Source organism: Microtus pennsylvanicus, chromosome 2 (assembly GCF_037038515.1).
Source record: "Microtus pennsylvanicus isolate mMicPen1 chromosome 2, mMicPen1.hap1, whole genome shotgun sequence".
Classification (NCBI taxonomy): domain Eukaryota; kingdom Metazoa; phylum Chordata; class Mammalia; order Rodentia; family Cricetidae; genus Microtus; species Microtus pennsylvanicus.
In genome coordinates, this window is record NC_134580.1 from 129,453,489 (window position 1) to 129,465,276 (window position 11,788).

At 48.0% G+C, this 11,788-nt stretch overlaps 1 protein-coding gene across 1 annotated transcript; it reads left to right on the forward strand.

Annotated features, from left to right (window-relative positions):
• Window positions 1-1,402: 1,402 nt before the first annotated feature.
• Bpifa3 (BPI fold containing family A member 3) lies at window positions 1,403-8,303 on the forward strand. Its single transcript, XM_075962839.1, has 7 exons — window positions 1,403-1,529; window positions 4,113-4,263; window positions 5,443-5,550; window positions 6,271-6,420; window positions 7,274-7,358; window positions 7,739-7,802; window positions 8,269-8,303. Exons 1-7 carry the CDS (start codon window positions 1,403-1,405, stop codon window positions 8,301-8,303), a joined length of 720 nt encoding a protein of 239 aa, XP_075818954.1.
• The last annotated feature ends 3,485 nt before the right edge of the window (window positions 8,304-11,788 follow it).

The following is an 11,788-nucleotide window of genomic DNA, read 5'->3' on the forward strand; positions in this document are numbered from 1 at the left end:
CTTTCCCCCCAAGAAAGTATAAGCCTAAGCCTCTTTTAAAAAACTTCCACATGCAGAAGAATGAGACTAATCTAGGCATGGTGTTATAGGCCTTTAATCCCAGCACTTGGAAAGCAAAGATAGGTAGATCTCTGTGAGTTCAAGGCCAGCCTGATCTACAGGACCAGTGAGTTCCAGAACAGCCAGGGATACATAATAGAGAGAGCATGTCTCAAAAAACAAAAACAATGTAGAACTGTCAGCTACCTCTCTGAAGGCTGCCTGCACAATTAAAATTAAAAAAAAAAGAAAGAAAAGAAACTCAATCCCTATCATTTACCACACCAAGAAAAAAAATCAATTTAAAATTGATCAAATACCTTAACACAAGACCCGAAACTTTGAAGTTGATAGAGAAAAACACAGGGAAGACATTCAAACTATATCCACAACTAAGGGCTTACTGAACAGTACACTGATAGCACAGGAAATAATCCCAACATTTGGAAATGGGATTCTATAAAACTTAAAAGCCTTTGCACAGCATAGGAAATCACCACCAGAGAAAAGACACAACCCATGGAAATAGAGGGAAAATCTTTTTTCACAACACATCGGATGGTGAGTTAATATCTAGTATTTGCAAAGAACTACGAAGTTGAATATCAAGACATCCGATCGTCAGGTGGTGGTGGTGCATGCCTTTTATCTCAGCACTTTGGCGGCAGAGGCAGGTGAGTCTGAGAAATGTTCACCTAGGCAGTGTTTATCTGGATGGAATATTCCTAAGTCTTTGCAAAGAAGAAAATGCCACCATTTCTGATGATGTGACCAAACCAGGAGGCTATTCTGCTATGTGAAATAAGCCAGATGTTGAAAGACAAACACTACACGATCTCACTTTTAAGTAAGTTCTTTAAAAGTAGAAAGCGCAGAAATAGTAGAAAAGGGCCTACAATGGGGGAGGGAGACAGGTGAGGGTTCAGGGAGATAGCTTTGCAGTTAGGAGATGAATAAATTCTGGAGGTCCCCTCCCCCCCAAAAAAGAAGAAGGGAACAAGAAAGTTCTATTCCATTTGAACAGTGCTGGGCTGGTCAACCCCACTCACTGAAGGGTCTGTGCCAGGGTCAGGGAGAGGACTCCTACTGGATGACCCAACAGTAGCTCTGGTGAGCGTCTCCAAGCAACCAAGCTTGCCTCTGCAGCCCTGGCCTCTTGCATCTGCTGGCCATGTGAGCTAGCCCTGGGAGCAGCTGCCAGAGCCATTTGCACCACCTCCCACAGCATGCTGGGGGCAGCTGTGGAGCCACCTGCCTGAAGAAAGCCACAAGCCCACCCATCTGGGCGGCCATACTCACAGTCAGCTGCCTGGCTCTGCTGGACCCTTGCTGACACCTGCAGGCTCAGGTGCCAGCTCCTGAGATGAATCCACTCTGCAGGTTCCTGGTCCTCCTCCTGGCATTGTTAGCCTTGCCCTCAGGCCTGCTCAAGCAGCCTTGGCCCGGACTGACCACAGCCTACAAGGATGGAAGGCCTACCCTAGCGAGAAGTGAGCTTACCCCTGGGCATGGCCTGCTGTCCATAGGGTGTGGGGAAGTCACAGCCTGGGCCTCACCACTAACTGCTGAACCACCTTGGGTCAGCCTCTCATCTAATCAATTCATTTATTTATTATTTGTTTGTTTGCTTGCTTATTTATTTATTTATTTATTTTTCCCTTTTACCTTAAGTAAACAAAATCAAGTCTGAGTTACACTTTTCCAATTCATGGCATACAGTCTCTTGTTTTATGTCATTTTCTCTTTCTCCCTTATCCTATTCCTATTCCCTTACAGACCTTGTCAGGAACTGCCATGTACTTAGCATGTGTGTCTATGTCTGTATCCAGCAGGGCATGGTTGTGCATGTCTTAAATCCCAGCACCTGAAAATCAGAAACAGACAAATCTCTGAGTTTGAGGCCAGCCTGGTCTTACATGGTAAGACTCTGTCTTAAAACAGCAAGCCATGCCTGCATCCTTTGCAGGAAGTGTTTTAATTCATATGACCCTGACTGGTCACTTGCTCTGCTTTTCACTTCTCGCTCTACAGCTGGCATCTCAGTTGCCTTGGCTGCTGCACAGAAGCCCACACATTCATTACCTCCATGTAATTAACTGCTCCCTCGGGCCTGTCACCTAAACTGTATCTTCCCATTGCTGTAAGCAACAATGACATGAATGACCTTGGACATGTCCCTGTTAGAACACGTGGGAGAACTCTTCTTGGATAGAGATATCCAGAAGAGATGTAAGCTCGATTTAGTTAAAAATGTTGGAGTCTTCTTTAAACTGCTGTGCTGTTGTACACTCATCTCACTTGTAAGAGAACATATCTCCCCACTACTGGAGGGCATCCACCTGTATCAACCAGTCAGTGCTGCCAAAGCAAGATGCCATAGGTAGGGTGGACCTGGGGTGGTGGCAGTGGAGTCAAACAACAGATGGCTATTTTTCACATAGTTCTGGCAGTTGAAAGTTCAAGTTGAAGCTTCTGATATGTTTGGTATCTGGGGAGGGACCTCTTTTGCTGGCTTATGGATGGCACCCTCTCATAGTCTTTCAGAGAAGGATTATACCTGATGTCTTCCTCTTCCAAATACACCAGTTCTATCAAATTAGGACCAACCCCATGACCTTATTTAAATGTATTTACTACCAGGAAGGCACTATATCAAACACGGTTGTTCCTAGATACCCATGGGGATTGGTTCCAGGTTTCCCCTTAGATCCTAGAACCTTTGGATGCTCAAACCCTTTACATAAAATGGAGCAGTGTTTTCACAGAACTGATACAAATCCTTCCTCCCACTTGAAACCATCTCCAGATTACTCATTAGATCTTAGACTATGCAAATGACATGCAAATAACTGTTATGGATTATTCAATAGATAACAGCAAGAAGAAAGACTGGGGATGCTCAGGACACAGGCAAATTTTCCAGATATTTCCAATCCATGGTTGATTGGATCTGCAGACAGAACAGAAGGTGGGCAGTACTCCTGCAAAATGGCACCTGTTGACTTCACCAAACAAGAACAGTTTCAAAATCACCAATATCTCATGATGTAGTTTGTGTTTTGAGTCTGAAGGTCTCCTCACATCCGGGAATCACTCTAGGTGTCTCTTTCAACACTGTTCTAGTTTTACCTTCCACACTGAGGATGTTATTCCGCACAATGAATATTTATCTTTGTGTGCATCTGTGCATGGAAAGTAAAGAATCAACTTCATTTCTGCCCACATGAGTCAGCTTCCCAGACCATCTACTAAACGGCCAAACGGCCAAGCCAAGACTCCTCCTTGTTCTCCACCTGCTTAGAGAGCCGCCTCTGTAACCTAACACTTTCATTGTTGCATCTTTGTGGATCACTGCTTTTTCTGACAGACTTTTCCTATTCTTACGTATGAATTTTCAAGGGTGTTGAGTTGTTCTCAAAGTCTTCCTCTGGACATCTGATCACACCCACATTCAATCTGTCTGTATATTTAGAAGAATGAGTTTCTTCACATTGGGAGACCCTGCCCATAGGCTTAGTGTGTTGTTAATCAGATTTTGTTCTATGCCCCATAAAATCTTAGAAAAGTTTTGAGCATAGTTTCTCAAGTTGATTTCTTGAGAATGTGTAGTTTTTGTTGCAGAGTAGATGACTTTCTTTTTTAATTTCTTTTATTTGCTTTTATGTGCATTGGTGTTTTGCCCGCATGTATTGTGAAGGTGTCAGAGATCTTAGAGTTACAGGCAGTGGTTAGCTGCCATATGGGTGCTGAGAATTGAACTCAGGTCCTCTGAAAGAGCAGTCAATGCTCTTAACCACTAAGCCATCTCTGCAGTCCATTTCCGTATCATAATCCAAACTGATGGTTTTGGTTTTTGCTTTTGGTGTTGTTGTTGTTGTTTCGGAGAGATCCTCAGCCACAGTTTCTACTAGGAAACTTCTTAAAATGGATTCATTTCTTCTCTGTGGGAGACTTGGAGACATGAATAAGTGCTCAGAAGAAAGAGGATCCCCTGGGCTCACACCAGGCCTATTTTCCCTGTACCCCATTCTTACACAGCAATTTGAACATCACCATCCCTTCTCCATTCCCAGTTATTGCGCAGGGCCTCCTGAAGCACAACGCTGAAGGCCGAATCCAGAGTATGCAACTCCTGGACCGTCTGAATGTCTCAGGGATAGTGGCCCCAGGGATGGTAGGCTGGCTGATTGGTGGCGTGAACTTTCATCAGCAGCAAGAGATCAGGTGAGACCTTGAATCCCTCTCTAGACTCTGGGGGCACTCTGGGGGCACTCTGGGGGCACTCTAGGGACCTCTGGGTCAGAGGACAAAACAGAGAGCAAGGCTTCTGAAGAAAGAAGGCATTCAAACTCAAGGAAGGCAAGACACAAAGCCCGAATGTGAGCAAGCTGGAGGCGTCTGTGGGGAGCTGTTTAGGAAGGTGGCACAGCAGGGCGGTTAGCAATAACAGCTCAGTAGCAGATATGTCTGCGGTACTTCAAGCCCACCTTTGCCGCCAACTTTGGGGAAATTGTTTGGCCATTCCAACCTCACCTGTAAAATAGGGACACAAAACAGAGCCTGGATAAACATCTGGGTATCAAACAAGGCCAGGGCTGCAACTAGACCCTGGAACCCCTATTCAAGTGGGGCATAGCTTTGTGGCTCTGCATAAGTAGTAGATTACACTGCTCACAAATCTTGGGTTCTCATTAGGTAAACAGTCACAGTGATAGTCCCACTGGAGGAGAGGCTAGAAACCCTGACAGTCCTGCACAGAGCTTCTGTGGTAAATACATGGGATAGATAACCCTTGGGAGCTGGGGTTTCCATGGCAGTACTGGATACATCCCACCCAGAGCCACTGAGACTGCTCCCTTGAACCTTCTACTTCCCAGGTCTCCGTTCCGCCCTGGAAGTGCCATTCTATTGTACAGTTTGTATCTTATTCCAAGAGTAGGGAGGAACCAGGGGACAAGGGGCTGTATGAAGGCCACCCAGGCTGCCTAGGTAACCCAGGAAGGAACTAAAGAGGTGGTGTGAGCGGAGGTGCTCACACTCATGCATATTGCAAGTAGGTCAAAGTGGTTTGCAGGCAGCAAGTGGGGGTGGAGTGTGGAACCGAGGAGCTTCCCTGCGGAGTCCCAGACAGATGACACAGCAGTCTATCGTGAAGGGAGTCTTGGTCTGAGAGGGGGCCCAGTGTCCTGGGATGGAGGGTCCTGTCTGTCAACATCTGGCTCTGGACTGCACAGTCCACAGCTGTGGGGAATGTTTCCGGAACCCTGGGAAAGCTGGCCGCCCAGGCTGCCAGAGTCTCCTCACCAAGCTCTGATTCCCAGCCCCTCCTTGCAGCCAAGGCTGGCCTCGCTTCTGAGTTGCCATGCCTCACCTTGGTGGGGCTTCTCCTTTTTCTACGGGTAGCATCAACATCACCAATGTGCAACTGGACTGTGATGGGATCCAGATGGCGCTGCCTAAAGAGTGGTTCTCGACAAACATCACACTGGAATTTGACGTTGAATTCCGACTGTGAGTCCTACCCAACAAAGCAGTGTTTCTCAGGCACTGTTCCTCCTTCTTGGGGGACCTGGGAGCTCAGGGTGGGGTGAGGCAGGGTGATAGACTAGGAAAGCCATATCAGGGGGCCCCAACTCCAATCCTGACTCCCTGCACTGACATACTGTGGTCTGGGATGAGTCACTCTGCCCTGAACCTTGGTTTCTTCTTCTGCAGCAAAGATAAGATGACGCTCATAGTGAAGGGGTCATTTGTGAGATCAGCAGGAAGGTCCCATGGAAGAATGGGGTAGCCACTCTTCCTCTCCCTCTGCTCATTTCTCTCCTGCTCAAACTTCCTGTAAGGGAGTCAGGAGCTGCACCCACTTGGAAAAGTTCTTAAAATAGCAGCTTACTCTAAACTCTTGAATTTCCCAAAACTCCTAAAATGACCTCCTTAAGCAACTTTCAAATGTCACTCCAAGTTGGAAGTGGGGAGGAGTGTGGGAGTGGGCTCAGGGGTAGAGCCCAAGCTTAGCCCGCCCGGGTTTTGCATTCTGTTTCCAGCACCAGAAAAAGAAAACCAAGCATAGAGGTATCCACGGTCCATGGCTGCTTTCTCCTTACTTAAACCTAGGCTTTAGCAGACACGGTTGTTGGGAGGACAGTGGGTGGTGCCTGGCTTTGCCGCTCTTCTTGCTGGCTTCCCCCACCTCCTTCTCCATCCCTTCTGCCTCCTCCTCTCTCACCACAGGCCTTTCAATTCTAATATCATCAAGACGCATGCCCGCATGGGCCTTGCTGCAGAGTCCTGGCTGGAGAAAGATGAGTTTGGCCGGAGGGAGCTGGTGATGGGCAGATGCCACATGGAGCCCAACAGTGATGGTGCATCTATGTCCACTGAGTAAGGCCTCCCGCCCTTTTGGGGTATCCCAGACCCATGAGCAGCTGTGGCTTATATCGTCCCCCTGTGTCCTCATGAGGCCAAGGCAGACTTCATCACTTCACCAGGACTTGCTCCCCCTGTGCCCCTCTCACAGAAACCCTATGGTCACTGACCCCACCCCATTCTCCACCCACCACAGAAATAAGTATCTCCCCTTGGTTCCCACCCCAAAACCTTTGAGGAGAATAACAAATTCAGGAAAGCCTCCTGAGCCTTCTGTCCTTACCCCTGCCTGGTTCTGTGACCATTGATCCTCTGCCACCTGTCACTCGCATAGCGATATCTCTCCGAGAATGCCTTTCTGGTCTTTTTAAGCATCTTATGAAGATATGTCCAAGTATTGCTCCAGAAGTCCCTAGTGCCAGGCTCCCAGCCTAATGAGACACCAGGAGTTGCAGGGAGGTCTAGGGATGGCGGATCAGCTGTGTGTCTCAACACACCACAGTGAGGAGTATGCTTACTTCTCCCTGTAATTCCCGAGTGCTGGGCCACAACGCTTTCATGCTTGCCCACATAATCATCAGGCTGTGGTGCCAGCTTAGGCTGCAGCAGACATTGACAAGGAAGAGGAAGACCATGAACTCTGATGCTTTCCTGCCGTGGTCCTGCAAGAGTCAGCACTTACTCTCTGTGTGACCTTGGCCATGTCATGCCACCTCTCTGGGTCCCCATTGACTAAGGCTAGCAAGAATACCTCCCTAGAAGGTCAAGTAAGGATTTGGAATAGGAGAGTGTATTCAGTACCTACCTCCCAGCGTTGGTGTGGCCTGGACTGATTTATTCTGTCCTGAATTCCCACCTCTTTTCCTAGGGAAGTCCCACCCAAGATGAAACATTTTCTCCACAACCTCCGAGAAAGCCTGGGGAAAGTTATTCCGAACCTAGTAGAAAGTCAGGTAAGGTATCCAGGAGTTCCACCTGCCCTGCAGGCTTCCATGAGTCTGAGGATCAAGGCACACGTCTGGGTAATTTAACAGAGATCTTCTAACCCTGGGCTTTGGGCCTAACAGCAAATCCCAATTGCCATGAGATTATTATTATTACCACAAGCAAGGGACAGCCACCCTAAGTGTCCCATATCCTCATGTGTGGCACAGGCAGCTGAAGTCCCCACCTCAGAGTTGTGAGGCTTTAGGATGTGGGGCATGGATGTGCTGTTCATGGCTCCTAATGGTTGACTGAATCCTACTAGAATCCAGGGGTGCAGGGGTTTCTTGCCTCAGAAACCTCAGTTCCTTCCTATCGCTGATTAATCGTCTTTGTGGTGGGGACCTAGGTATGTCCTCTGATCGGTGAGATCCTCCAGCAGCTGGATGTGAAGCTGTTGAAAGGCCTCGTGGGTGAGTTGGGGTCCAGCCTGGGAGGTCTCTTTGGGACTGGCAGATACTAAGGGAGGAGCCCTAACTCTCATATACTGTGAGAATATACTATAGGGACTCTATTGTAATGTCCCCCCAAGAGAACGAGAAGAATAGAAGGAACCCCTGCCAACCAGATTGTACCCTACCCAGAGAGTCTAGCTTTCCCCAAGAACTCTATAAGTCTAGTAGGGAGAACACTCTGATCTAAACTCAAGACTACTCCTGCCCCAGAGACAGGTGGACTGCTTCAGCCCCTGCCCTGATGGAGCTCACCGTCTTGGGAATAGAAGGCAGGAAGTCATCCATCAGGGATGTCATTCTGAGCGAGTGATGGGAATGTTCTTGGCCCCAGTCCTTGGAGGATGGACGGGAAAACTCTCCCTTCTCTGTGGACCTGGGGATCAGAAGGGTCACCTAGAAACCAAGGCTCCCCTTCTCCTTTTAGAACAGGTGGCTGCTCATAATCTTGGTCAACTCTGAATTAGCCAAACCCCTCGGGTGCCAGGCTTGAGGGGCCTCCCACTGCCTGCCTTCGGTCAGAAGAAGGTACTTCCGGTTGAGACCCCAAGTCTCTCTTAATGTGGGTTTTCTGCTGTCCCCTGGAAACATGACCCCCAGGTTCCAAGACATCCTGTCCTCTCCAACAATAAACACTAACTCTGAAGGATACACTAGCCCCACCTGGAGGGTACACCACCACCTCTTAACCCAACCCTGCCTTGAGCTTTAGTGTAAACATCCCTGGTTTGCTTGCCAGCCCAGTAATGGTGGGGAATGCCCACTCTAGCCTGTTGTTGGCAGCCAGGGACCTTGCTCAAAGCAGGGAAGGGCCAGTGATGTCTCCCTCCTCATTTGCTTATAGATGTTTAGCAAGCACCTACTCTGGGCCATGTCTGTTGCTGTGCTCCCAGAGGTCACAGAGGAAGCATAAGAGCAAGAAATCAAAAGAGACCCAGGATCAGACCAGATTCAGCTCTATAAAGGCAACCAGTGTCCTCAGTGCCCACGCAAAAGAAGGCAAGAGGGCAAGCTCAGCAAAGGTGGTTTGGGGCACAGATGAGTGGGTGACTCCTGACTTGAGGACTCACTATCTGTGTCTTAGACAAAGACCCGCCCCCTTTGGTCATTGTCACCTGCAATGTGGGACTAACGGTTTTTCAGGACCCACAGCACACTGCTGACGTCAGGGAAATCACACCAACACTTCAGGACACTGGCCCCATTCAGTCAAGCTGAGCTTTGCACCTGGTTAGTCATGTGGCAGAGTCCCCACAAGGTGTCAGAAGACAAGGGTGTTGTGGTAGCCATGCTTACAATAGCCCTAAAGCAGCAATATTCCTGGTCAGCTACAGAGGACCGACAGGCAGGTAGGAAGGCAGCAGAGCCACGTGCTGTGACAAAATAGTTGACGAAAATGGCAGCCCACTTAACACAACAGTTTGGGTGAACACCAGAAAAGTCCAACCTGAAGCGCACGTGTTGCAGCTCCAGTGACACCGGACAGAAACAACAAAGCTAACGCACACTGCTAGAGGGTAATTACGGTAGGGCGAGGCCCGGAAACAGGGAGGGACTTCCAGAGAAGTGGTCATGGTCTATTTCTTGGCCTGGTGCTGGCTGTGTGGAAAAGTGTTCCATCCGTGGAAAGCTCATTCAGTTATGTGTGTATGTACCTTTTTATAAGACATAATATATTCTAACAATGTTTAAAATAAAATATTTAGCATGAAGCACATGTGTGGGGGGTATATGAAAAAACATTTGCAAGATATTGTCTATGTGGAAAATGTTTATTCAAGGCCATTGAGTTCATTGTTAACTATCCGCCTCTAGCTACTCTGTGATTGAGTGTTGATTCCCACCGTAATCCATCAAAAGTTGAGGATCAATATTAATAATAACAGCATGGCTAGAAAGATGGCTCAGTGGTTAAGAGCTCCTACTGCTCTTCCAGAGGTCCCAGTTTCAGACCCCAGCACCCAAACTTAACTGCCTGTAATTCCAACTCCAGGAGAATCCAGTGCCCTCTTCTGGTTTCCATGAGAGTACCCATGGCATACACACACATACACAGAAATAAAAAGAAATCTTTAAAAGTAAATAATAGTAGCACATGTTACAAGCACATGACAAGTCTTCAGCGTCTCATTAAATGCCTCACAGCGACTCTGTGAGGTGTGAAACTGTCTCCTAGCTTAAACATGAGAATTCCGAAAGAGAGAGTCACTCGCCTAAAGTCACACAAAGAGGAACTGGCCATGTCAGCCCGGTCAACCCCATCAGTTACGCGCTGGCAGCAAGATTCCAAAACTCAGACTCTTAATTGTGAACCCCAACCCCCCAGGTCTTTCCTCCCTCCCTTCTAGCCCCCCTCCAGCCCTCCCTCCCACTCATTGTCACCTGGGGGGGGGGATGTGATGAAATTCAGGCTCAGGAGAATTGACAAGCTCAAACAAGGAAGTCTTAAGTGCTCAGAGCTGAGAAGAGGGCCAGAGAACTCCTCGTCTCCATCTCTCAATTCAAACTCCCTAATCCGAAATGCTTCACCGGGGATTTGCAACCCTAAACGCCATGTTCCTGAACATTCCACTTGATAGCCTTTGGCTTACCAGGTTCTTCCTGCTCTTGAGTCAAAGAACAAACACAGGAGGGCCAGGCCGAAAGGCTGCCTGCTCCTTTGGGGGACGGCTTTTGTCTGTATTCCTCCTGGCACCTCCGGGGTTGGCTCAAGGTCTCCATCAAGATGGCTCCTTGGTGTTCTCCATCCTGTCTTTGTTTCAAGGTTCGCAGAGACAGTGCCTTTCCACGCTTGCTTCCAGAACACCTTGTTTGACTATGGACCCCTCTGGTGCTCTTGGGGTCCACAGTGATGGGTGGATAAAGCAGATATTTATCCCCAAATAGTCAGAACTTTTTTACACGTCCTACCTCTGGGTGCCTTAAACCTACCTTGCCCTTTGGTGTCCAGGCAGCCTTTGGATCAGCTATGTTGCTGGCGCTTACACCACTTTCCCCAAACTTTAACCTCTCACAGCCTTGGGAGGTGTTTGTGGTTAACTCCATGTTATAGGTGAGGTAACCTAACTCAAAGACAAGCCTTGAAAATGTTCTAGAGATTTCCCTCATGGTCCCTATGGCTAGCATTGTTATATCTCACATTCTAAAGTCCACAAAGGGAGTAGCCTTCAGCTTGAGTTAGTGCCCCATTTTTTTTTAATTTAAAAATGAATGAAACAGAAAAGAAAGAGAAAAAGAAAAGGAAGAGGAGAGAAACGTTTTTTTCCCAGCATCATTCAGTTGGTGATGAGTCCTGTCAGATCTGGAACTCTGTGCTCGCTGACATCACGGCCCATAGGAGGCTTCCAGAGAAGACGGTCAGTTCCTTCAGAACTGAAGACTCTGTAAACTTGTTCTTGAAAGCCACTGAAACAATACAGCCCTAAATGATGACAGCCTGTTGTCACCTTTCTCTAGCTGAGGTGACCTCAGGCAGGTCACAGCCTTATCTGAACCTCAGTTCCCCTCTCCCAAAGGAGTGTGATAAGTGGTTTAAGTCCCCAGTGCCTCCTCAGAGGGCTTTGCCACTGCCTGTCCCTGATGCTGGTGAGGTCAGTCTCAAGGGGAGTTTGCCTGTGGCTAACACTCCTGAGAAGACCCATTTTCTCTTCAAATTCCCCCTCTCCCTTCCTCCCTCCCCCAACCCCTCCTGCCCTCTGGAGTTTCCAAGTTCATCTGAAATCCTTCTCAAGTTTACCTCTCGTGTATCCTATTCCCAAGTTCTAGAGAATGAACCTAGAATACAGTTTCCTTTTAACAAGAAAATTCCGCTTTGCTCTTTAAAAATGGAGCCTATGTGGGATGGGCTGTAACTCGTGGCCTTTGGGGTGTCTTCTACACCACTCTGCTATATTTTTCTTAAGAAAGCACCCTGATAGATTTTTCTTAGGCCTCTGCAAACTATATCC